The sequence below is a fragment of the Lepeophtheirus salmonis genome, chromosome 1, assembly GCF_016086655.4.
Source record: "Lepeophtheirus salmonis chromosome 1, UVic_Lsal_1.4, whole genome shotgun sequence".
NCBI classification, from domain to species: Eukaryota; Metazoa; Arthropoda; class Copepoda; order Siphonostomatoida; family Caligidae; genus Lepeophtheirus; species Lepeophtheirus salmonis.
Window position 1 is genome coordinate 18,752,865 of NC_052131.2, and position 26,283 is coordinate 18,779,147.

Sequence of the window (26,283 nt, forward strand, 5' to 3'; positions counted from 1 at the left end):
ATTCTACAAGATTATCTATACTTATTTCCTTTATTGTCGATGAACTATAAATAACAGGAAAGTAGTCTTAAAGTGGGTCCACTGAAGTGCTTAAGCACTCATTAATCACGCATAATTTTTCTCTTTTTATTGATATATTGGAAAAATAAAAAGTTACTAAATAAGTAATAATAATAAAAAATGGAAGAAGAAATGCATGCATGCTAAATTGTGCGTAAGCACTTCAGTGAACCCACCTATAGTATCTATGACTTAGGAAGAATGATGCTTCTGATTATTTGCATGTAAGACAATTGGTAAATTGTAAGCATTTTTTGGTATGTAAAAAAACAACGAAAATCAGTAACCTATGCACTCTCTAATAATATATGAGGCTTGAGAACCTTAGCTGTCAAGATTACTAAATTTGCTGGAAGATTAAGTAAATAAACACACTTCCTACTCTGTAAAAACCCAGGCGATATCCAGGAATTTCTCTGTTTTCAATCCTCAACTATAATTTCAATTCTACATGGACTTAATCTTATATCTCGAGATTGGATTTTTGTATGAGCGTGAGGATTAGACGGGAGTAAGAAATATGGAGTATAACCTTATTCATTTAAAATAACATTACTTAAGGGAAAATATTATAATAAAAACAAAATACATACATATATATATATACTTATTTTATTATTCATTTAAAAAAAAATTTGAACCATATATATACGAGAATTCTTACATCAGAGGGCAAAGTTAACAACACGACTACATATTAAATAATGAACAAAAAAGAACAAAGAGGCTCCAAAACTGTTCTTCCTTTTCTAATCGGTATGCTTAATTTTTTCATAACTCCCCAAAAAATTATCAGCTCTACTCTTCACCATTCATTAAGACACGCATGTGATTACACTTTATACTAAGATATACTTAGAATTAACAACCAAAAGAATTCGTTTACGACTCAATACATGTAAACTCAAATAGATAAGGGCATTGCCGCCTCCAGACCACCACATATTTTTTTTTTTTTTTTTTTTTTGGTACAGGTCTTCTTATTCAGAAAAAAAATGTAAGTCTAATCTTAGCTTACTCAAATCTGCTCTTCATGGAATGTAACCCCTTAGTTCAATCCATGTATTTATACAAATTTCCAGACGACATTTATTGATAAGAGTTACATTTTTCTCCATAAACTCAAGTAATTTTGTAGTCCACTATTTTATATAAATTATGGCTCTCTAAGTGCCTGATATTAATCAATTGGATTGTACTGAGTGAGGCGTTTTTGAGTCCAAGACTAAAAAGACTTCTCAGTCCGCTATCACTATGGATTACATCAACTTTTCAGACCAACAACTACTTGAACTTCAGATCTCGTATCGAGGATGTCATTGTAGCATAAGGTAGACATATTGAATAAAATTTAAAGATGAGCATTCCTCTAGTTGTTTTATTAAAGTCAGTTGTCAGTAAATTGTTTAAATAGACCAAATTTTTCAGAACAATAAAATTTATATTAAGTTCGAGGTCTTGACTCCACATCCTGTATGTACAGTGCGCAAGCTCTGTTTAACAACCAATATGAGGTTTTTTTAAATGGACATTCTCCTAAGCTAATCATGCGATTTTAATAAAATTCAATGCTAAACGAAAGCTGAAATTTGCAAAAAAAAAAAAAAATCATCATTCAATAAAATCATTTTTGGCCTCAATAAAGGCCTATACTCGACCTCAGAAGCAAGAGCAGGTCTTCATGACAGTCTCATCTGCAGATTTGGAATTCATCCCTGATCCTGTACTTCAGCATATTTTATGTTGCAGAAAATACTTTTTGTGTGTCGCTCAAGTGCACACCCATACAAATAAGTCCATGGGGTTGAGATCTGGTGAATTTGGAGACGAAGCACTGGCTCCAACAAAGTAAAAAACAAAATTTGATAGCCAGGTCAACGTTCACTTTGCAGAGTAGATAGAACAGAGTCATATTTACCTCCATACTCTTCTGGTTCCTTCCTGACTCTATAGATAAAGGACCTTTCCTTTAAGGTTGAGGAAGTTTGCAACCTGAATATTGTCTCGTCTGGCGAGGATGTCAACTGGCACATTATTTATTACACTATCTTTGAAAAGTCAAAGACATTTTCCAAAATGGTGGAATAAATAGTTATTGTGCTAAGTGTGACGCTACTTTTTTTATTTCCAAAACAGTGGATCATCAAAAACAATTTCGTGTTATAATTTTATATGGTCGTTCAAGTAAATTAGAACTACCTTTAACTGTATTCTGATCAATAAGGGAAGCAAGTAGAGGTTTGAAATTTTATTTACAAGTTCTGATAACTAACGTAAAACTAAGGCTCCATCTCTCACATTAAAATTGAAATAACTGAGTTAAATTTTTTTCTAATTGTTCGGTCTGGATTTACCTAAACGATCCTGTACACTGCATGTTGATGGGGAAAAATACCGTTCAACCTCAACAATGTTTTTAAGAGTGTTCTGGAGACTTCACTCCCATAAAGCAAATAAAAAAATAAAATCTAAATAATAATCATTTAAAAACGGCCAATTTTAAACAGAAAAAAAAGTTTTCTTTGTGAAGCCCAGGACTTTTTAGCACATGTCTTAAAAAAACATTACTATTTATATATTTTTTACTCTTCAACACTTAAATACTTTTACATAAAATATTTAACAGCAACAAACAACTATAAATCTAAATATTTATATATGTATTTATTGCTTCAATAGTTGACTAGAGAAGACATTTGTAGATGGTCATTCAGGGTACCATAATTTTTTCTTGTTTTTCATTTTCTCCTTTAATTTCATTCTTTTTCGTATCGTCTTTGCCTAAGAAAATACTTTCAATTTCCTCAAGATGTAAACCATAAGTCTCGGGTAAGAAAAAGAAAGTGAAAATGAGACATGATAAAAGAACAAAGGCGTTCAGTGCAAAAAAAGCAGATATATCCAAAATTTCAAGGATTGACGGTCCCTTTATGAAAATATTGATTAAAAAAATTATTCAGTGTATAGCATAAAAATAGTAAAAACCTACAGCTTTAGTAGATAAGAATAAAGAAATTCCATCACAGATTCCGATAGCTCCTCCACCTAATGCTCTTGTATCAGACGGAAAGAGCTCTCCCTGAATACTATACGTAATTTGGACATAGCCGGCACTGGCAGAACAATAAAGCATCGCTAGTCCAAATGCTGGAATCCATTTAATAATTTCTATGTGGCTTATTCCCCATTCCTCAAAGTAGCCATTTTTATGTAGGTAGTCATAAGTTGAAATTATTATATTTCCGAGTATCATGAAGGAAATAGATGTGAAATATAATGGTCTTTTTCGACATTTGTATAAAAATGCGAGAGAAACCTTACTAATAATTAATCGGGCAATAGCTAAGAAGGAAGCAAACTTATAGGGATCACAGGGAAGTCCAACTTGCTGTTATGGATAAAGAATAATTTAAAAATTCATTTTTACAAAATGATCCACTTACTCCAAGGATATCAATCATATAGAATGCAATTAAAGGTAATCCAGACCATTCCGTAAGTACCACAAGCATAAAAAATATTATGAGAAATGGTTTCCAAAAGGACGGACTCTGAATTCTTTTGATGCATTGTTGGATTTTAGCCTGAAAATAGTCAAATGACTTTCAATGAAATCGCATTATGTAGGTGAATGACTAACGGATCGAGTTCCACATGCTTGGTTATCTTTATTCTGCCAAAGTAAACTAGCCATAATTGTTTGTTTTTCTTCTTCTGCAGCTGATTCACTCCCTCTGAAGAATAATAAACTCTTCATTGCCTCAACGTCCTTGCCTTTACGAAGTAACCAAACTGGAGACTCTGGGCAAAAGCATAGTAGAATGACGGATACAGTTGGAAAAATTGCAACCAAGGCTAAATAATATAAATTAATCATTATTGAAGGAAAACTCTGAATATAGGATTTCACTTCTTTAGCCCCTTTGGAAAAACTATGATAACTATGACCTATGAGCCATTGAATGAATTGAACAAAAACAGTCGTGCAATAGAGGCCTTAACCCTCCGTTCGGGATCGTACTTTTTATAACACAGTTAGTGAACAGAGTAAAAAATTTAAATGTTATTTAAAAGTGAAAAAAGAAAAGCTAAATAACAATTTTTAAAGGAAAGCTGTTATACATATTCACGAAATCTCTATTAAAAATGGTTAAATATACAAACAAATCCTAAGAGGTCATTATTTAGACAAATAATCAATTGCATATAATCAGATTGAATGTTTTAGGAGTATAATAAAATATAAATGTAAGGCAAAAAGAAGCATTTTTATAAATCTCAGAGTGTATAATATCATATTTCACTAATATAGTTCCTTAAAAAGGAATTACATGATTCATTTTGTTTCATGATATCTTTCAATTCTATTCTATTTTACTAATAATTGGATGGAAAAAGAGACTTTAGTTGGTCAAAAAAAAAAAGTAAAGGAGAAGAAGAGTTTTCGTTCATTATATAAGATATTCCTTGCATTATTTAAATGCCGTTTCTATATGAAAACTCATTCAATAAAAAAATATAAAAATACAAAATAGTATTTTTGTATCAATTGAATAAGCTTGATCTTAAAAAAAAAACACTTATTGTTAATTTGGTTTTATTTTTCAAAATTGTCTCATTACCTGTAGCCAGTCTCCAAGGAAGAGATGCTCCAAGAACTGTGGTAATAGAGTATCCTAAATAATAGAATGTGGCAATGAAACTCGCAGTGACTCCACGTATCTCTGGATGACTCACTTCGCTGCAATAGATAGGAATAGAGACTGTGCCAGAACCAGAAGCATGCCCGCCTGCATTGCGGGAAAAAGAATGATTTATGATAAAAATTTAAGACTATACCATTAATGGCTCAAATATTCATACATAAAAATCTAGCAAAAATTAAGAGTGGATAGGAACGAGTGAAGGAAATGATGAGAATCCCTCCAGTAGCAATAAATCCATCAATCATGAGTGACTTTTTCCTTCCAAAATATTCACTCTGAATCCATCCTACGACTGCACCAGTCAAAAAACCAAGGCATAAAAAACTCGCTAAAACATTGGAGACAGAAAATTGAAAATCAATATACTCATTTACTTAAACCCTACCAAACCATGATCCTTGATCCTTTGTGATGGAAAACTCACTGTTTGAACTCTGAATTTGTGGTAGAATGATGGATGATATAGGAATAACACATCCCTGCATCAGCTGAAGAAGACTTGCAACTCCAGAACAATAGATCTAGATAAACCATAGAATGATTATAGTTACTACTAGTTTCTTTAAATGAGAATAGTCTGTCCTTAAAAGTCACAAAGTCCATTAAAACCCTTTTTTGTAGTTTGCTTTCTATATATGTCATGTTTAAAAATAATGTAAGGAAAACTTATAGCAAGTATGAGTTTAAAAGCAAGGAAGAAAAACATAAATTAGTGAAAATGCATGAAAAATAGACTGTTACTTTTATGTTACTAACTCTTTCTTACTTGTTTGTAAACATTTCCTCTACCATGAACGGAGCCTACAGAAAGCATTGCATCATCCGGCATTGCTATTCCTTTCTATTGTGCTTACTATGAAGCGTTTCGAATAACAAAAATGTTTTTTTGTCAAAAAGTCTAATAATTTCTTTTACTTTTATTCTCTCTTCATTTCGTCTCTCTCTCTCTCTTCCTTACACTCTTTTAGATAGGCATAGCTGCATTTACTAAGTCTGCCCATATTGCAGAGAAAATTTAAACATATATAATTAGCTATCATTCAATATGATATTCAACATCACGGTGTTATATGTATTTCAAATTACTCAAGAATAGTCGTGACGATGAATAACAAGTCAAAATCATCAGGTAAATTAAACAAGATGAATTTTTCAAAGTCAAACTCAGAGACGTAATTACTAAAAATTACTTGTTAATAGTTACAGCTGTAAATTAAATGTCCTGTTAAATGATATGTTAAACATGATGGTTAATTCTAGATAATTTGAAAAATCTTTGCAAGAAGAGCAGCTTAGCTGTTGTGCTGCTGCAAGGAGCTGGGAATGGAAGGAAATACACACAAGTCTCAGTCTGTATCTAACATGAATATAGACGATGTCAACCTTCAATCCCAATATGAGTCCAACAAGGACTTATAAGACTGATTTCAAATTTAGGAACTGTCCCCTTACTCCAAGCAAAATGTTCCTACAGGCCAAAGCCATGAAACAAATTTGCCAATGGGGATTGTTAACTTGAATAATTTCCATGACTACAAGATTACCTTCATCATTTTTCCTTGCGTTGCATACAAGGTTTGCCCAGTTCTGGTTCAGCAGTTATATATGTCTTTTTTTATACAGGCTCGGTTTTTAACAGGCACTTAAAACAAGGGGCATCGCTAAAAAAAATTGGCCAAGGAAATTATATCAGATACAAATAGGGCTGCAGCTATCTTATACGCAGAGTACCCCAAGTTCCAGCAGGGGCCCCAAAAACTAAGGTTGCTTAAGACAATATTCTCAAAGTGGGCCGAGAAGGAGGGGGGTCCAGGAAGATTGAGAATTGATAATTGCATTCAGATTACATATACATAATATACACGTTTCGTATAAAGTGGGCCTCAGCTAACAATCTTTTAAAGTAGGGGGCCTTGGTATAGTAAAGTTTGGGAAACCCTAGCTTAAGAAATATTATAGCGATTTTAGAACTACGACAAGCTTAATAGTAGATCTGGATCCATAATATACCCCACTTCTTCCCCCTTTTATTTACAAAGTCTGGTGCTTAAAAAAAACCATAAAATGCCTTTAGCTTTTTGGAACTCAAATAGAACTGTATGACCCTGGAAATGTAAAAATCATTGGAAAACGCTAGGATTGCACACAAAAAAACTCAGAAAGTTTACTTATTGACTAAAGATACAGATATTTTTTATTATATATATTGTATTTTCTTGATATATTCTATATAAGAACAAAAGCAAAAGAACCAAGACTGATAAGCTAAATATTGCAGTCTCGGTTCGACTTTGTCGGTTCCGCTTCTAGAAGTTCATGAATTGAAACTGTTTGAACCGCTACCCCGATAAAGAGCAACATTCATTGCATACAATCTCTAAATTCCATTCCAGATTTAATAAAAAAAATAGATTCATGGAGGTTGATTAATCAGTTATGAAATCATCCATGGCATCTTCAGCGCGCCCTAGTAGTCAAAAAAATATTGATGACAAATAAATTTTAATAAAATTAATCATATGGTGCGTAGTTCTTCTCTGGGATTATAATTCTAGCCAAGTATGTATGGAGTCTTTTGGAGTCCAAGACGCTTCACTTCAACTCATAGAACCTCGGGAAATGATTAACTTTGCAAAGATGTGATATAATTCTCCTCTCTTGTTTGCTAATATCGTCAACTCTAGAAAATTTAATCGTTATTTCCAATACGATCCTTTATTTTATTGAGACTCTTCGATATCCAAATTTATATTATAATGATGATATGTTGGATGTATTATCAAAAGGAATTGTCTCCAACTTTAAAAACTTCATTTATTAACTATAGATGATGTTGATGTTCTAGCCTTTTACATTCTTTGAATTCAATTATCAATAATATAATTAATTACTACACCACTATCTCCTTTAGACATCTATGCATTACCGTTCTACAAAATCCAAGTTATCCTCTTTGTAGTTCACTAACTTAAAAGATACATGTTCGATCTGGTTCGATTTATCAATGAAGTCAATGGACTATCGATAAATCTAATGTATTTAAGAATACAAACGGCGTTGAGCTCCTACAGGATTCAGGAACTAATAAATTATAATTTGCAAATCTGTTATTGCTAAATTCAGTTTTTCGTTGATTCAATTATTAAATATTGTTCTATTAACCAATTAATCTAATATTATAGTATACAATTCATAAAGGAATTAATTTGAGTTCTTAATTGATTAATCAGTTCGTTTAGGTAATAAACCATTCGTAGAGGTGGACCATCATATAGGCTTAAAATTCTTCGGCCGTCTTCGCATATCTGATAGACTCTAAACGATACTTGGATATTTTTAATTTGAAGAGAGATTTAAACGTCAATTAAATATGTATTGGAGTTATCCATGGAATAAATGGCATTATCTTGCTGAAGTGCATCCGTTATATTCCTTTTCAAGACTGAAGTTGGATTCACGGATATAAATGTGGGCCCTCTTATTAATTATTGATAGGATTGATGGTGGTGTTGAATGTATCGTACGTCTGTTCCTCCAATTCTTTATCCTGATCAAAAGCTACTTGAATGATTTTCTCTACGGTATCTAGCCTATTTAGTGAGCTATTTGTTATTTTATTCAATTTAAAACAATGCCCGATATTAAATATTTGCCAATTATTTGGTTCATATTATCAGACAGCGATTATTTCGTAAATAATATGACAAAAATGCAGCAAATAAATAAAAAACTAATGTCAAAACTCCTATTGAACTCGAACATAGCAATTTTGTTCTAATTTAACTAAATGGAGACGAAATATATTCATATTATCACACACCATAAAAAATAAAAGTGTTTCATTTTATCTACACATAATTAGAACCTCAAACTTTAAACTTTTGTTTCTCAAAAAACTATAACATCAATCAATTCGATTATTTAGAAATGTCTAAAGAATACATAACAATCTCTTTTGATATCCTTGGTTGAAGTAATAAATAATTGTTGTGACTTAACTGTTAAGTCCCTGACAATTTGAAACGTCGAACGATGCATAACTTAACCTATATTGATTTTTTTTTTTTTTTTTGTTATAAAAGGTTAAAGATGGGAGTTGTAAAAATGAAGAGAAATATCAAAATAAATGGGAATAATAGGCAGTACCAAAAGAGAATATTCATTAATAGGCAGAATGTTTCGAACCAAAATACTCAAACCATGAGGTAAGCTAGAGAAAAAGTATAAAATATTTTTTTAAGTAATAGATTTTATCTATAATACTTAATAACATTAATATCGTCTGTAACTTTATCCAAATCTAAAATTTTAATGAAATAACATAAAAATTTCATTTTTTTCGACATTTTACAGATTTTCAAATCAAAACACGTTTATGAAGAACTTTATTCGGAAGTTTGATGATTATTTTCTTGTTTAGAAGAATAAAATGGAAAATAAAAAATATCCTGCGATACGAAATTCCAAACATTTTTCATAACAGTACAGTTTGTCGACTAAACTTGATAGTCGAATGAAAAAAATGTAGGACGATTGTTTTAAGTGTCTATAGAAAAAATATATTTTTTTAATTAAAACATAAAGCTTTTTTTCGTAACAAAATAGCTCCTGGTGTGATAAAAACGGGCAGAGAGGGCCTTTCTTTTTATATTAAACGGTTGTCCACATTATTTTAAGCATATCTTTCCTTTAGGTAAATTTTATACAAATAGGAAAATAGACATTGATAAAGTAAATTGATTTCAATTGTTTGTTTTCTATACGCAGAAACAATTCGAAATATTAACATAACTTAGGAATAGAATCATTTGAGCAAGGTTAATATATTACATATGTATGTAAGGCAGCAAATTACCTATATAAGTACACAAAATCATAAATTTAAGTATATGAAATGTAGTCAAAGAATGTTAAAATCAAGTATTTCAAATGAATGGTTTTGTCAAACGTAACTGTGTTACCCTCGTAGCATTTAATTTTTGAAATTAATTTACAATTTTTATTAAAGTCTTTTACTCGTCACTGGTAATATAAAAAGAAATTGAAAGTGTAATTAATATTTGTAAGAAGTGGAATACCAGTAGAGTGTGCAAAGTTTTTATATTTTCCTTTAATAGGTCAAATGCTGTTGCACTGACTAAGTATAAGTAAATAATATTGTATTACAATTACTTCATCTGACTTAGGAATTGTCTTTAAAGTCCCTATCTATTCCTAACATATTTTATTATCTAGGAGTGAGCGAGAATCGAACCTATTCACATGGAATTGAAGTGAACAATATGCATTTTAAAGTGTGCGGAGAAGGCGTGAGCAAGACATATGGTATTACTGAATTAAGACACTTGTTAATATCAGCTACCTATTATATGGTTTTTGGTGGGAGAAAATGAATTACTACTATAAAGAGGAGAATCTTCTATATATATATAAATAGCTTTAGTGGTTGCAAAATATTATAATTATATTTGAATTAATATGTATTTATTTATTTTATTTTAGGAAAAAATAGCAGAGGAAAACAAGGCTAAGGAAAAAATGGAAGGAATAAAAAATGTAATAGATTATTTAAATTGGACAAAACTGATAGATTAAGGAACAAACATTACCATAATATCTATACCAACTATATGGGAAGGTTTCAGCTACTTGAAAATGTCAGTTGCTTTTATATTTCTCAATATATTATACTAATGCTTGTTCGTAAGGCATGAGTCTTGTCAAGTATGAATAATCCATGAATAATTATAATTGATTTGGTGTCGTTTCTTTTTTTTGTTTTTTTTTCTTTTATCTTAATATATGTATATTATAGCGGTGATATGTACTAATATGAGTTTCAAAGAATTTTTCCATTTTTTCCACTGTGTCACTTTTTCTTTTTTTCCCCTAGCATTCTTTCCAACCACCACTCATTTTATTATGCATTTTAAAAATATTAATACCAAATATAGGTGAGAATGCTTACTTCAGAAGGATGTGTTAACTCCATGACGATCCATTAAATAATGACAAAAAAGAAGGGAGAGCACAAGCAACAACCTTTTTTCATTTTCTAATCGCGAAACTTCGTTTTTTCTTAACACAGTTACCTTCTTTACCCATTTTTGAATAGTTCCTTCTTTTAAAAAGTCTTAGCTTCTACCTATCTCTTAGATAAATAATCTGAATTACATGGATACAATAGTTCTGAGCAGTAAAAACATATAAAATTGATTGTGTCAAGTAATCATTTTGTGAAATTGTCTAAAGATAGAGGTAAGTTGTGGAATCAATCTTCTTCAATTAAGAATAATTCTTAGTATAAAAAATGCTACGAAAAATATGATAAAGAAAGGACCGCTTTATCAATTTTTTCCTACTTCTTAATCTGTTTAAAGATAAGTACGTCTACTTGAATCAATCTTCATATAAGAAGAACAAAGAATAAAATGAGGTTTGAATGAACTAGACATTTGTACTCTTAATTTCTTTCTAATATTATATATCTTTTTTTTAAGTATATTTAAAAAAAGAAATAATACATTTTTCGCTAGTCTTACCCATACATCTTTCAGTCTCTTCATTATTACCAGTAGTGTGTAGGCTGTTATCTTTATGCATGAAACTCTTGGGTCCCATTTTCTTTAAATTCTGTTATGTCCATCACAAAGCTTAAAATTGTAATTGAGCAGGATGTTGAATAATTGCGAAACGTTTTCTTAGTCCAGCGTTCAAAAATATTTTTTTGATTTCGGATATTAATTCATTTGTTCTAGGAAACTCTTTACGAGCAAGTTCAGCAACGTTATAGAGCTCATGCACCACGCAGGTAATATGTTTCAACTGAGGGTAGTATCTTAGTTATAGGTTAGAATTTCGATAACAAATATTTAATAACAGCTCGATACTCGATTTTGTCCATTTTCACAAAATCACTCCCATAAACAACTGTTACATAACAACTGCACGTCCAAAATGGCTGAAATATTAGTAAGTAACCGTCAAAGATGCTAAATAGATGTGACTAGCAGAAACTTTTCTAAGCAGCATCTTATTCCAATTATAGAAAATTTGTGCTGATATGGAACCGTTAACAAATAATTCGACTCCCGGGAGTGGCATTCTACTATCCAGACGTACTACATTAGCTTGGAACTCAATGCCTTCGTTTTTTATTAAAATCTACAAAAATGTATGACATAATCCATGTCAGAAACACTGCTTCAAAAAAAAGTATGAATGGAATAAATTTGGACATCAAAACGTTGGAAAATTATGTTTTATAGATCATATATTATAATTTATGTTTCCCTACAGTCTGTAAGGATCTAATCGGCCTTCAATAAAAGCAATAAAATTATTATCAACAAGCCAGTAATATTCTTATACAAAATTTTTGTGTATTTGAAAATACCTTAATAACGATTATTAGATTGTATACTCGTCGATGAATTGTCAAGTTTGCAGAAGCACGGAGACGCAACGAGAAGAATTTGAACTGGGGAAGGAATGAAAGGAAATAAATATACTAAGATATACGCAGTTAAAGAGTTACAATATTATAAGTTGCAAATGATTAACATCAAAACAAACTACTTTGCACGTAAAAATAATCAGTTCTACTTACATTTATAACACTATCCACCCCTTTTTTAATCAACTCGACCATTGAGAATGTAGTTGAGTCCCATGATGCTTACTTTCCAATATTGTATCACGTCGACCCAATTTCAAAGAAAATAATATCCAAGAGCCCTTTCGGAATCTTATTTCCCAGCTAAGTTACCACATCTCTATTTCCTTTGTAAATTTTTCTTTTCGCTTTACAGGTTAGTCAGACAATATTCCGTCCAGCCTCATCCTATGAAACTACAAAAACAACAATTGCACTGTAGATTTTTTACAAACCATTAGAACAAAGACTCATTGAGAGAAAGATCAAGTTCTTTCTTCGCCCTATCCTTGACAGACCGAACAGCCTGTTCTGCCAAGCCATTTGATTAAGGATAGTACGGTGGGGGATATGAAAGAGATACCCCCCCCAACACACAAACACCCAAAAAATAAGTTACTGGAGAATTGAAGACCCTTTTTTAAAGAAATTTTGGAAAACTACGCAAACATATGTTCTAGAGTGGCAAACATGTTAGTATTAGACATGCTCACTGCATCCATCCATTTCCGTGCAGTATAATCAGGACTTCCTTCCTATAGACCTTGGCACAGTCCATGTGAATATGATTCCATTTACTTGTCGGGAAGAAGAGGACTAATTCTAATGGTAGAGCAGGTATGTGTTTTTGACACATCATACATGCATAAACAAAACACTCAATGTCTTAGTCTTGAGTTTGTTAAAAAGAGTTTTAAAACCAGTAATATGAAGCTGATGAAGAAGCTTTATGTTATGCCTATTTTAAACTACGCTTCTCACTTGTAGAATCCAATGTATAGAAAATAAATCAGAGCTCTTGAAAATGTACAGAAACGCTTTATTAAGATGGTATGCAGCGATATATACTATGAGGTTGGTTTACATCTAGTCGGGCTGTTGTCGCTTCAAAAGCGGAGGAAACTTCAGGATGTGGTTACGATGTTTAAAGTTATTAATGGAATGACTCATTGTAATATCAAGCCCAAAGTATGCAATACGGTGTACAACACTAGGTTGTCTTCCGATTTTTACTTCGTTCAGCCATCGGTAAATACTAATTGCCTTCAACATAGTTTTTTTTTAATCGAACTATGCAGATATGGAACAACCTCTCCGAAGAAGTGAGAAGAACGTCTTCACTTTGCCGTTTTAAGAGACTTTTAAAAAATAATCAACATCTACTTTAATTCCACACCACATTATACAATTTCATTTTATCATAATGTTTTATTATATTTTATCATGAGTCGACAATATTTGTTTTTTTTTAGCCACTAGTCGAAACCAATAAAATAAAAAATAAATAAGTTTCATGTGATATTAATTACTCGTAACTTTTTAGTAGTTTTTAACCAAAATATACTATTCATAACATTGTGTGAGGTCAAATTTGGAGAAATAACAATCTCCAGGCAAAAAAAATGAATAACTCCTCCGGGTGAGGCAAATGATACAGTTATAGGAGAGACAGTCTGAGTAAAATTAGCACAGAGGCGAATTGTTTAGTCTTACAAGATTTAGATCTAAACAAAAACAAAAGTCTTAAGAAAGGTTGAGCATTATTAGTATAGATAAATTTTAATTCAAACCACTGATCTCCATGGAGATACGCCAAATCTATTTGAGGAACTTTCCTACCAAACAAAATCTCTACATAAGAATGATGTTTGAGAAAAGGTTCACTCAAAACAATGTAATCTAGGATAAGGTTAGGGTTAGCGCCTGAGACTCAAATAAATTTTACTCATTTCCCACATACGACCAACGAAATATAGACTCGATCATTCCATTTATGCTCTTTTGACAGCTTGAATATCGTAGAAACAGTAGATGGAATGTGCTTGTAACTACAAAATCCAAAATAGATGCTTTTTACATTTTCGAAAAGACCTTTCCTAATGCCGGACAAGTACCTCGTTCAAAAGGATGTATCGACCCGCAGAGATGTCTAATATTTATTTATTAGACGAAAACCTTTTGCACCATAGTACTCAGACAACGACTCCAAATCATTTTTCCCCGTGGTGGATATTATATTTTCTATTGAACGACTCAAACACAATAATTTATCCAGTTTCCAAAGAGCTTTCTCGAACATTGAACGACGAAGCTTATTTAACAACGTATTTTATTAAAGCGTACCAAGTATCATTTCATCCTCATACAACTACCTCACAGCTATTGCAATTAAACATACAAACACGTCGTTTTTTTAAACGGGTGATAAAGTTTTATAAGCTTTATAAGCTCTGATTTTTTTATTTGTGGTATTCTCCTCCCATCCATCCCTCTTTAAGTTTCTTAGCGTCAGACTGGCTAATGTCATCAACTTTGCTGTGTATTGATGAATTACTATAATTAGATTGTATACTTGTCGCCACTTGATGTGTAGATAAATAGCCCTGAAAACGTTGGTTGTATTGTAGACTCGTCACCGAATTGTCAAGGGAACAGGAGCAAGGGGACACACTGTGTGGGAGATGAACTGAAGATGAAACATGATTCAAGGGATGATTGAAAAAAATTATACAAAGAAGTTAAAATATTCTCTGGACAAATATTTCATATTAAGAGAAACAACCTTGCATTTGCAAATAAAAAATAAATGAATAAATACTTGAATTAAAAATTTCCAATCAACTAAAATCCTCTGAAAATAATTTTAAATAGGTATTTTTGATCCTACTGTGAAGCCAATTTTTTCAAAGCAAGAACCTATAATTAAACTGTAGATTTTTATATTAAGTAGCTTTAAATTTTAAGATTAGATATATTAAGAGTAACTTATGACTTATCTTTGAACTTGTCTCAATTTACATGAGACTTGGTTTCGACTTGAGCATAAAAAACAAGAGACTTGTAAATAAGTCACCTTTTTTCACCTCTAGTAGGGAGTGACAAATGACCCTTAGATGATTCCACAAGTGACATATAAATTTTTTTTATATGTGATAAATGAATTGGTGGATGAATAGGAAATTTTTTACGTTTTGACCATTATAAATGTCAACTGCTACGAAAACAAAGAGTGGATAAATTTCGTTTTACATGCAAATAAATTTTTAAAGGGGCATTCGAAGATATATTTACATAAGTACTGGGTGAAAAAGAGCAAAAATTTATCCGAATGTCATATTTCTTGTAGGTATTCTCTTCGACTACATGACCGAGATTTTTATTCCAGGTATTATCTGTTAAAATTGAATTAAAATTGTCAATTTCCATAAAAAGGTCATTAAATGCTAACTAAGGTCTTGGTTATTTAAAATTTCATTTGTGTTGTTGAATTTAATGTGAACTTAACGTAATTGCAAATTTTTTTACCTTATTATTCCAATACTTGGGTTGCAATATGCTAAATAATTTAAAAAAGGGTTCATAAGGTAAATTTTAATCAACTACAATTGACGTTATTTTGATCATATATATATTATTTTTTGGGAAATAATTATGAGATATATTTTATTGTAAATTTAGTAACTAATTTTATTATTTTTACAAAAAAAAGCTTTAATCTGAGATACATGGACAGTTTTTAAGCAAATACTAAGCTTTTTTTTATAAAATATAAATTTTTAAAACTTTAGGGACGTTGAGCTACCTCTAAATATTTTTCAGAACTGTTCCAACTTTTATTTAATGTTTTTGTACAATTATGAAATATTTTTTAACTTATGTTATTTACTTTTCCAACAAAAAAAAAAAAGGTTTTACTATGACACTAGTGCCTATTATTAAATTATCGAGGGAATCGACACATTTAATAAGCTCTTGAAACTCGACCCAACAAATCAATTCAAATATCGTTTCTTATATTATTGTTCACTCTTATTCTCTGTCTGAACATATTTGAATTTGATTCCAGACTCTTCATCCAGTTTTGGAGCACTGCATTAGGAACCAAATTGGCACCACTGTTTGCCAATATTTTTCATCGGCAATATAAACCCAATCATCAAACAGATGACAGTACAATCTTCGAATAAAAATGTTTCCAATTTTCTACGTAGATGCATCCATGATTTGTTTGGAATTAGGACTGGAACAGAGAAAAAAACTCAAACATTTCATGTCAGAACTGAATTCAATTCCTTCCACAATAAAGTTCACGGCATCATACAACATTGTGACAAAATATACCATATTTTTGGCAACATCGGTTTACATAAGAGACGGGAAAATCCATTCGGATTTGTACCAAAAAAAACCTGTCAAAATTCAATATCATCTCCCCTCCACAAAAAGCTATTAATGTTTCGATTGAGAAAGCAATGCTAATGGGAAGGAATGAAGCACTCCAGAAAACGGAATCCAAGTCTAATTATTGCAAAGTGTTTGCCATAACTTATTTTATGCAGCTTAAGCAAATTCCATCCGTAATTCACCGTCATTGAAGAGCATTAACGCTGGATCCAAGAATGTTTCCAAATCCAGTTATGATTACCTACAAGTAAAAATAAAATATAAGGGATATACTTTGCTGTGTAAAAGTTTTTCCAAAGACTCCGAGTAGGGCATCAGGAAGTGTCAATGAAGGTGTTTGAAAAAGTGCTCAAAAAATGGATAGCATCTGTAAATATGTTGAACCAGTTCAATTATCAAATCATCGGCATCAGCTGTTACTCAGGAACTGTCTCATGTGATTACATGCAATTCTACACATTTGGTTGATGTGATCGGTTTTACGAAGTGCTCAAAGTAATATGGCGGCAAAACCAAAAGAAGATTGAAAGATTGTATAATTGATCGAAATGTTGATACATGTTTGGAAGCTACTGGAGAAGAATTGAATTCGAGAGAACATAAGAAATCTGATATAAAATAACATTTGTTACAACAACTCCGGCCTATAAGATCCGATGTGGGTATGATACAGATACTTTTGGTTCGAGAAAAATGGTGGATCAATCAATTTTAGTCCAAACCACCCACTGGAATGAATAGATATTGAATTGGACGTTTGTTAAATTTGCAGTAAAACAGTATAGTTCAAAAAAAGATCTTTTGTGTAATTTAACAATGCATTTATGTGAGGTTACAATCCTGTACACGGACAATATTTCGATATTATATTACTATTAATGTACTCGTATATATTATTGGCATTATTTTAAATATTCCTAGCTTTAAATTTTGATGTTTTAATTTTTTGTGGAAGCTTGGTAATTTAATAATTTTGTTATATTATTATTTCTGAAGAGATCGCCAATGGAAACAAAAGTTAATAAATATTAAAGACCATTTAAACATCTTTGTTTTATATAATTGGATGAGTCAAGTCCGACTTCTTCAAAATATATATTTATTTTTTTTTGGAAAAGTAGATGGCTTAGGTTAAAAAATGGTTCCTAATTTAAGAAAAAAATTCGGAAAAGTTTTAATAATTTTCTCCTAAGCTTAATGCATGACCACCTACTAAACTTATTTCATTCATACTTTTTGTACTAAATTGTCGGCAGTCTTATTGTTAAGAAACATTATCATTTTAGTTATTTATAAAAAAAAATATATATTATGGTAAAAATGATATTGATTTTATTTTTTGTAGACGCAGTTACGATTTGAAATATTAACAAAGATTGATAATTTAATGATTTGAGCCATGGTAAGTATACATTACAAATTTAAGGCAGTAAACTACGTATATAAGTATACTAAATTGTAATTTTTCGTAATAATACAATGATAAAGATGTTAAAATCACGAAAAAATATTTAAAGTCAATGGTTTTCTCAATAACAACTTTTGACCACCTTGATAGCATTTTATTTTCGAAATTAATTTCCTGTAAAGTCTTTCCACTTGTCTCTGGCAATACAAAAAGTGCAAAAAAGAAAGAGATAAGTAATATCCCAGTAGAGTATGCAAAGTAAAAAATAACACCACACTTATTTAATAAAGTCAAAGCCTAAAATAAATATTATTAAAAAATTATAGTTTTGATAAACATAATAATTTGAAATTATTTACTATTTTACTAGCAACAAACATGGAACATCCATCAGCAAACCCAATAATCTCACAGCCAAAGGATTTTACATCAGAGGGAATGATTCCACTTTGAAATAAGTAAGATATTTGAGCGTAGCCAAAAGTGTAGCTAAAGGAAACGATTAAAAAGCCAACGGCAGGAATCCAAGAGATAAAGGAGTTATTTTCCATTCCAAAGTGAACAAAGTAATTCTATTTTGAAAAGCAATAAGGAGCAATTTTAAAGATGCATGATCTTAGGAAAGTTACATTTATATGATTGAAACTTACATTGGTTAATAAAAAGTGATAGATGGATATAATTAGCGATCCTGCTATCATTAAAATTATACAAGTCATAATAACGTGTCTTTTAGGAAACTTTCCAATCCATACAGTTGATATTATTCCAAAAATTGATCTACCAACTTCAATAGAAGATGCTGCAAAGTATGGATCCATAGGAATTTTAACTCGCTAATATTAGAAATATGAATTAATAGTGATTAAGGAAACTAATGGCGACTGATTTACTTCAATGAAGTTAACCATATAAAATGATACCGTTCTAATTCCATTCCATTCTAAAACACCGCAGTTAGGATAATACATATAAATAGAGGTTTACTAAATTCAGGAGATTTGACTCGTTTCAATTTCCTTCGAAATTTGTCCTAATCAAGATAACAATTGTTGTTATTTTTATATGAATCTCAAATAGCTAAAAAACAAAATATTGCCATAAATCCTTTTGATTCAGATTTATTGCAATGAGTATCCACAAAACTAACTTTAATCAATTCAATTTCTTTCTCAACTTCAAAAATATCCTTTTGAAGGACTTTTGAGAGCTTCTTCTTTTCTTCCTTTTCGAAAAAAACAAACTGGAGAATCGGCAGCCATTAACAGAAATATTCCAGATATAATTGGTAGAGCCATTAATAATACTATTTCGAAAAAAAAAAATAATAGCCAATTAAGTTTGCTGAAGTTATAAACATAATTGGTTAAATACAGATTGTAGTTCTCCAATGAAAAGAAGATCCGAGTAAAATAGTAAATACAATACACAATAAGCAAGAAATTAGATTCTGTCATACCTCTGACTTTTTAAAGACTTATTTTACTGGTATACATTGGTACAAATACTGAGTCTGATGCATGACCACCTAGTAGATATATTCCATTGGTCAGTTGGTCATTCACTGGAATTAAGTATATTTACTCACATAATAAGCGTCCAAGTAAAAGATAGGGAAATGAGGGTGCTAATCTAACCATCAATAATCCAATAGATGATGTTACACTATCAATGATCAATGATGCTCTTGCACCAAAGTAATTGCCTTGACATGCTCCAAGGAATGAATCAGAGAGATATCCAATGGAGTACACGCTAACTTGAATTATGAAGATTCTTAAAGGTCTAAAATTAAGCAATTGAATTATAAGATTTACCGAACCAAGTAGCTTCGTCATGTGTGAGGGACAATGCATTTTCATTCACTGGATTGAGTAACTGTGTAACTACAAAAAATGAACAGGATACCAATGAAGAGGTTCTTTAGAATTGAATTGATAGGCAATCGTACTCATCATTAAACGTCGATGAGCTACAGGTGTTCCATAAAATAAGTAATTTAGAAAAAGTACAAAAGAGCTTTCAACGACGAATTTATTAATATTTGTTTTTTAAATTGTAAGAGTATATAAAACACTTTACTATCCGCAATTAAGTTAGAGCAACGTATATTTAAAGTGTTGTTAATAAAGTTATCAAAAGTTTCTAATATTTAACAAAGTCAACAATAAAATTATGACAACCTGGTCAACGTTTTCTTTGCCGTGCGCCATAGATTAGAGTCGTAATCACCTCCAAACTCTATCAGACTCTTCCTGACTCTCTAGAAAAAGGACCTGTGCATACTTTAAAAGTTTGCAATCTCAGCATTATCTTGTCCAGCATGGATCCGGGCAAGGATTTCCACGATTGTCGAAAAAAGACTTCGTTAATCGATGACATTACTTTAACAAACGTCAAACATTTCTTACTAGCCACCAAAATCTCCTGTCTTTCCATGCATAGCTGTGGCAGGCTCCCAAATTTCGTAGTTAAACAGCGGTGGAACCATGTATATACACTGTCACTATTTTCTATGTATATTATATACTATGAAGAAATCTTGTCATGGTCGATTACGATTATCCCTATCAACACTTTTAATAGAGTAGCATCATAAATTAACATATAATGAGCAATTCACTTTCATATAAGCAATTTTGAAATGATTCTAGGAAATATAAGTTGAATATATATATATATATGAAATTATGAATATATTTTTTTTAAATACAGCAGGGCTACATTGGATAAACGGCGACTTATTAAATGACTATTACTGCTCATCTTTCTTAGATGAACAACGAAAGTTATTCTCAATTTCGGTAAGACTTCTTCCATGGGTTTCAGGTAGGAAAAAATACGAAACGACAATGCTAATAAGGATAATTAACGTGGAATAAGCAAAATAAAGTGGCACACCCATGCTTTCCAATATAAACAGTGCCTAAAAATTAAAATTTAAAAGTAAGATTATGAATTTTGAAAATTGTAATATAAAATCTTTTTTTAAAACATTGAATACGGTTGTAAATGTAAAATCTTACATTCTTGGCAGCCCCAAATAAGGAAAGTCCATCAATGAATCCAACAAGACCACTTCCAAAAGATCTTAGATCAGAAGGAAACATTTCTCCTTGAGCCATGTATGAAATTTGTATATATCCAGTTGAATAACAAATTGAGAAGATAAGATAGCCAATCAAAGGTATCCATCGGACCGATGTACTATTTTCAAGGCCCCACTCATTAATATAATTCTAAACGACCAAAAAAATGATTCTAGAGCATTATTCCTTGGTAAATAGGACTCACATTTTCCAATAAGTAATGATACAGAGATACAATTGATGTTCCTATAGCCATACCTATTCCTGATAATAAATACACTTTTCGTCTTGGAAACTTGGCAATAACTCCGGCTGATAAGACACTACAAAGAGTTATGATGATTGAGGAGATAGTTGCAATTAGATATGGATCCATTGGGATTTTGAGACTCTATAACAATAAAAATTTAGATTTTAAATAGATTAATGCAAATTTGGAATTAATAGAGATTATGAAACAGAGGCCTTGCATATTCCATGAATTAGAGTATACATGCATATTAGAGAGTACCGTTTTTTTGGGTAAAGTATTTTTATTGTCCTATAGTGTTTTTTCCTACTAGAAGGTATAAATAAAACACTATCTACAAAAATTTCAAGTCCTTTGAGCTATTTTTTACATGGAAATAAAATATAATAATATGATAAGAGGGAAATTTGTGGGTCTAATTTGATTATTTTCAGACGTCCTCCATCATCCCAATTTGACTACGACTACGACTTCGCCTTGTTTCACCTGTCACAGTTAGTTTCCTATTATTCGAAGGATGATAGAAAGAGAAAGTATGAAGTGCGGGCAAACTTATACAATGACCCAAAAGAACATTCAAATATCAGTAAATGTAAATTAAGATTATTTTTCAATTCTATCGAGCTTAGAAAAAGTGTTAATTTTGTCTCAATTTGTTTTATTACATTTTGTTCTACCTCCGCCACTTTCAGTCTCGTCTTTATTTCATTTTTAATGAGACAGAATATTCTTATAATCATTTATTTACGTTGCGTAATCATTATGCTAAAAACGATTGTTGACTAATACATTTCGTCAAATCACTGCTTGGAAAGGGCATACTTACTTCAACAAATGTGACCATGTAGACAGAAATCGCTCCAATTCCATTCCATTCAATAAAAACAGAAGTTAAGAGTATACATATAATCAGTGGCTTATAAAATTCAGGACTCTTGAATCTTTTTACTTTTCCCATGAGCTTATCCTGAAATTAAAACTACATAAATGCAGGTAATTTTTTTTAAATATCAAAAAGTCATACACAACACCTTAAATTTTACTGTTTGACTCGGGTGCTCAATTTTTTGCTTTAAAAAATTATCTTGAATATTTTTCATCTCTTCTAATACTTTACTTTCATCTCCGAGGAAATACATAAGACTTTTAAATGCCTTATTTTCTTTCCCTTTCCTAAGAAGCCAAACTGGCGAGTCTGGGCTCATAAATAGAAACACACCCGTAAACAAAGGTATAGTAGACAACGAAACTGAAATAAATTAAATAACTTTAGGACGATGAATTTGTATGAACTTTTTCTAAGTACGTATCGTTGTTCGCCATGGAAAAATGCTCCCAAGGAATGTAGTGACGCTATATCCAATAAAATAAAAGGTAAGAAGAAAACTTCCAGTGATTCCTCTCACCAGGGGATGACTGATTTCACTCGTGTAAATGGGAATGGTCACAGTTCCGGATGCAGAGGCATGCCCACCTAATATATGCACATATTAACTAAAATATCGTCACCCACGATTTCACTTACTGAGGAGTCGTCCTACTAAAAGTAGTTCATATGATGGTGATAAACCTATAAGAAGTAGTCCAATGGTAGACACAACGGAATCCAAAATAAGTGAAACCCTTTGACCAAAGTAATGCCCTTGAAATGCTCCAATAAATGATCCAGATAAGAAACCAATAGTGTAAATACTAGCTACAAATTTCATCAATAATCTAAGATTATGTATCTACAATCATAAATATAATCATTACCAAACCAAGTGGCTTGACTTTCAGTTAGAGAAATCTCATTTTCGTCGGTTGAGTTCATCAACTGTGGAACCATAATAGATGACATAGCAACCACAACCCCTTCCATGGACTGCATTAAATTTGCAATAAATGATACACAAATCTATGTTATTTATTTGTTTTATTTTTTGTAACTATGAACATTGCATTTTATGACTTACTTGTCGGCCTACTTTTCCTTTGAACAAGCATGTCTCTACGTGCTCCAATTCTTCAATTCTAGAACCAAACATTCTTTCTCACCGTTATTACAAAATAAGACTGAAAGGATTTTATATCGAATGTAACACGTTGAAGTGGAGAACGATATCGAAAAAAAACAGGCTTATTTAGAAATGAGTTAATCAACTACTCAGAAAAGAACATACTTAACACTTACTATCTTAACTCATGTATTTTGGAAATAAATAATAGAGAAGCTCATGAGTAAATACTTATCACTATTTTCGATAATGACAGTGGGTAAAGATTTTTGATTGAACAGCACGTTTGTTAGTCATCTATTATTACACACACTATTTCGACTCAGGATTTATGACTATGCATTTTGAGTTTTTAATTTAAATAGTTCAAATTCTTATTTAACATAATAATCTTAATTGATGCCAGTGCATAATTAGGTACATATAATATAATGATAGTTTATGTTCTGGAAATCTTAGAGCGGGTTGAGACAGTAATAATTTTTAACAGATAGAATAATTCGGTCTTAGTTACGTCTAAACCGGTTTTGCAATCAAATTTGATCTTGATTGGTTTCACATATTACAAATGAATTTTTTTATACATATTTGTTTTATAAAAGGAATCTTTGGTCTAGATGAGGGTTTCCCAAACTTTTTGAGGCTGGCTCCTCTACAACCATAACCATATAAAAGTTTTTCTTTCAAAATGAAAATAATGGGATGGGTGTGTTTGGTGTAAGGATAGTAATATAAGTTCATCCATATCAGGTTTAAACTTACTAGATATAAGACGTAGATCCACGCGTTAGGTAATTCTAAGCTTTTCATTTGATTGAAAAAAAGCAAGGCATTTACACTGAAGTTCCGTTCTACCAAATATGATGTTGGAAAAATATCATAGAGTATATTTCCCCTCACCTAATAAAGGTAAGCTACCTTCTTTTTTTTTTTTTTTTTGAAGCCAAATATCTTACTACGATATCTTGAACTTTGGACTTAGCTCAATGTAGTTTTTGGGTACACGTTTGCCCGCCCGCCCGCCCGTCATACATTCTCTTTCTATCTCAAAATTGGAGACAACGACAGCAGATAGTGTAAAATCAGTTATTGCAACCTTTTAATAACTTTGAAATAACTTCAAAACGAAGAAAATGTTATTGGAGAAAGGAGGAGAGTGATTTGAGTCAATCAATCATAATTGATGGAATAAATTAACACGTATTACTAGATAATCATTAGAGTGTGTACTGTATATTTCTATTAATGTATGTTTATATTACTTTTCTGTTACAGGCAGGCATTATTGGATTTGATAACATAGAAGTTCTTCTTCATGATACTTATACTATAATGGTAGATATGAGAAAAAGTTGTTGTGATTTACTCAAATAGATGTGATCTCCTCCAGAAACATAGTGGGACATTCCATTTACTTTCATCATCCCACAAAGTCCTAATTGTCTGAATATCTCGAAAAAATCGAGATCCCTCTCCTCCTAATCAAATTATATATTCTTCACTTTGCAAAGTTATTTCCTATGTTATAAAAGGTTGCAATAATTGAGTTTCAACTATCCATTGTCGTTGTCTCCAATTTTAAGACAGAAAGAGAAAGTATGACGGGCAGGCAAACTTATACAATGTAGCTGTTGTTCTTCTATAAAAGTAACTCAACCTCCTTTGTTTCCTCACTGCTGACTTCTAAGAATGGATTGATAACCCAGTTTGGTACGATTAGCTATAAAAGATCCTGATATCGTTCAGATAATATCTTTGTCTCTCTTCCAGGAGAGTTCTATTATCTTCAAGGTGATAATCTCATATGTTATTTTCTATATTTAATTCACAGTGGCTTAGAAACTGATAAAGTTCATAGTGGGCTAAATTTAATTTGGATAACTTACACTTAGATAGGAAGGTTTTTTACAATATTTTATTTATACTTTTGTTTATACATATTTTTGCATGGAAATATTTTATGGTGCTAAATACTTTGGGTTAGTATAAAAGAGAGCAGATACACAAAATAAGTATACTATTTATTCTCGATAGCCTCCTGCTTTTTGGGACCAGTGATCATGAGTATATCATAAGAAAAGGGATTCCAACATACATCCTCACCGATACCGTCCTCATGTAAGATACACTTCCTCGAAAACTGATAACAGTATTAATTGATTTGTTAAGTCGACCATTAAGATTTTTATGCTACCAGATGCTTCCCTGTGGATTATACAAATCACTGCGAGTACACCAAGTACGAATTTTCAAGAAAATGATGAAGCAACTATGACGACCTATCATGGATGATGCACCATCTATTGGACTGCAAGAATGTTAGAAAGTGCCATGTTTTTTCTGTTGGAAAAAATTATAAATAATATTAAATACTCACTCTCCTTTTGTATTTGTTATAAGATTTCCTACAAAAATCATTTATTGAACCAAGTTTTAATCTTTGACAAAAATAAACATAAGTGAGAAGTAAATATTCATTTCCTAGTAAAATGGACTCATCTAACTGCAAGCTAAATTTTGTTACAGCAAGAATATTGCACAGTTTATCTTCTATATTTTCATTAATTCTTCCTATAACTGAGTTATTAATGATAGGTATAGACTTCCTAATTATGTCTGGTGACTTATGTACAACTGTGTGCATAATTCGTTCAGCCTGACCACATCCAGCAATCAGCAAAGATATGTTGTAAGAAGCACACAAACCATATTTACAATAGTGCCTTGACTATTTCTCAAAGCAGCAGACAAACAGGTTTCATGACTCTCAAGCACTTTTGGTTCAAATAGTTACAGAAATGAAAAATTATTGATGCAAAAATATCATAATTGTGTGTTATAATTACTGGACGTCCTCTTAGTACTTGCTTAAGGTTTTAAGGTACATAATTTGGTTTTAGTTTATGGATCTTACTTTTATGTAATTCCACGTTT

At 31.2% G+C, this 26,283-nt stretch overlaps 2 protein-coding genes and 3 long non-coding RNA genes across 15 annotated transcripts; 2 read left to right on the forward strand and 3 right to left on the reverse strand.

Moving 5' to 3' along the window:
• Positions 1–2,576: 2,576 nt before the first annotated feature.
• LOC121119859 (trehalose transporter 1-like protein) lies at positions 2,577–5,752 on the reverse strand. Its single transcript, XM_040714676.2, has 8 exons — positions 5,533–5,752; positions 5,152–5,287; positions 4,924–5,094; positions 4,683–4,850; positions 3,701–3,915; positions 3,504–3,644; positions 3,050–3,448; positions 2,577–2,986 (listed from the first exon to the last, which is right to left on the reverse strand). Exons 1-8 carry the CDS (start codon positions 5,593–5,595, stop codon positions 2,771–2,773), a joined length of 1,509 nt encoding a protein of 502 aa, XP_040570610.1. The 5' UTR covers positions 5,596–5,752; the 3' UTR covers positions 2,577–2,770.
• A 22-nt stretch (positions 5,753–5,774) lies between these two features.
• LOC121119879 (uncharacterized) lies at positions 5,775–10,499 on the forward strand. 7 transcript variants are annotated; one of them, XR_011780321.1, is made up of 5 exons: positions 5,775–5,895; positions 6,027–6,115; positions 6,204–8,363; positions 8,849–8,971; positions 9,120–10,092. It is a non-coding gene; the product is annotated as an uncharacterized lncRNA (long non-coding RNA). The 7 variants fall into 7 exon arrangements; XR_011780325.1 differs by lacking the exons at positions 5,775–5,895; positions 6,027–6,115 and adding an exon at positions 10,269–10,499 and having other exon boundaries at positions 6,174–8,363; positions 9,120–9,290; positions 10,002–10,091; XR_011780326.1 differs by lacking the exons at positions 5,775–5,895; positions 6,027–6,115 and having other exon boundaries at positions 6,168–8,347; positions 9,120–9,290; positions 10,002–10,092.
• Positions 10,500–10,549: 50 nt separating this feature from the next.
• Positions 10,550–13,713, forward strand: LOC121119885 (uncharacterized). 3 transcript variants are annotated; one of them, XR_011780329.1, is made up of 4 exons: positions 10,550–11,981; positions 12,066–12,122; positions 12,181–13,038; positions 13,189–13,713. It is a non-coding gene; the product is annotated as an uncharacterized lncRNA (long non-coding RNA). The 3 variants fall into 3 exon arrangements; XR_011780328.1 differs by having other exon boundaries at positions 10,550–11,577; positions 11,649–11,981; positions 12,181–13,713; XR_011780327.1 differs by having other exon boundaries at positions 12,181–13,713.
• A 4,204-nt stretch (positions 13,714–17,917) lies between these two features.
• LOC121119907 (uncharacterized) lies at positions 17,918–19,940 on the reverse strand. Its single transcript, XR_011780335.1, has 7 exons — positions 19,831–19,940; positions 19,602–19,772; positions 19,164–19,319; positions 18,907–19,046; positions 18,664–18,849; positions 18,373–18,585; positions 17,918–18,310 (listed from the first exon to the last, which is right to left on the reverse strand). It is a non-coding gene; the product is annotated as an uncharacterized lncRNA (long non-coding RNA).
• Positions 19,941–20,673: 733 nt separating this feature from the next.
• Positions 20,674–24,229, reverse strand: LOC121119892 (solute carrier family 2, facilitated glucose transporter member 6). Of its 3 annotated transcripts, XM_040714716.2 has the most exons (10): positions 24,112–24,229; positions 23,308–23,407; positions 23,108–23,249; positions 22,878–23,048; positions 22,659–22,826; positions 22,384–22,601; positions 22,179–22,319; positions 21,308–21,493; positions 21,040–21,252; positions 20,674–20,939 (listed from the first exon to the last, which is right to left on the reverse strand). In XM_040714716.2, exons 2-10 carry the CDS (start codon positions 23,377–23,379, stop codon positions 20,769–20,771), a joined length of 1,482 nt encoding a protein of 493 aa, XP_040570650.1. In that variant the 5' UTR covers positions 23,380–23,407; positions 24,112–24,229; the 3' UTR covers positions 20,674–20,768. The 3 variants fall into 3 exon arrangements, with proteins under 3 accessions (XP_040570650.1, XP_071744977.1, XP_040570656.1); XM_071888876.1 differs by lacking the exon at positions 24,112–24,229 and having other exon boundaries at positions 23,308–23,545; XM_040714722.2 differs by lacking the exon at positions 24,112–24,229 and having other exon boundaries at positions 23,108–23,216; positions 23,308–23,521.
• Between the last annotated feature and the right edge of the window lie 2,054 nt (positions 24,230–26,283).

Bases quoted from the DNA above. Each gene is read 5' to 3' on its own strand.
- LOC121119859 (XM_040714676.2), bottom strand. From the start codon at position 5,595: ATGCCGGATGATGCAATGCTTTCTGTAGGCTCCGTTCATGGTAGAGGA. The intron at 5,288-5,532 runs GTAAGAAAGAGT...TGGTTTATCTAG, and splicing joins GAGGAAATGTTTACAAACAA to ATCTATTGTTCTGGAGTTGC. The intron at 5,095-5,151 runs GTAGGGTTTAAG...CCAATGTTTTAG, and splicing joins GGATCAAGGATCATGGTTTG to CGAGTTTTTTATGCCTTGGT.
- LOC121119892 (XM_040714716.2), bottom strand. From the start codon at position 23,379: ATGTTTGGTTCTAGAATTGAAGAATTGGAGCACGTAGAGACATGCTTG. The intron at 23,250-23,307 runs GTAAGTCATAAA...TAAATAACATAG, and splicing joins AAGGAAAAGTAGGCCGACAA to ATTTGTGTATCATTTATTGC. The intron at 22,320-22,383 runs GTGTTGTGTATG...TTTTAATTTCAG, and splicing joins GTCAAACAGTAAAATTTAAG to GATAAGCTCATGGGAAAAGT.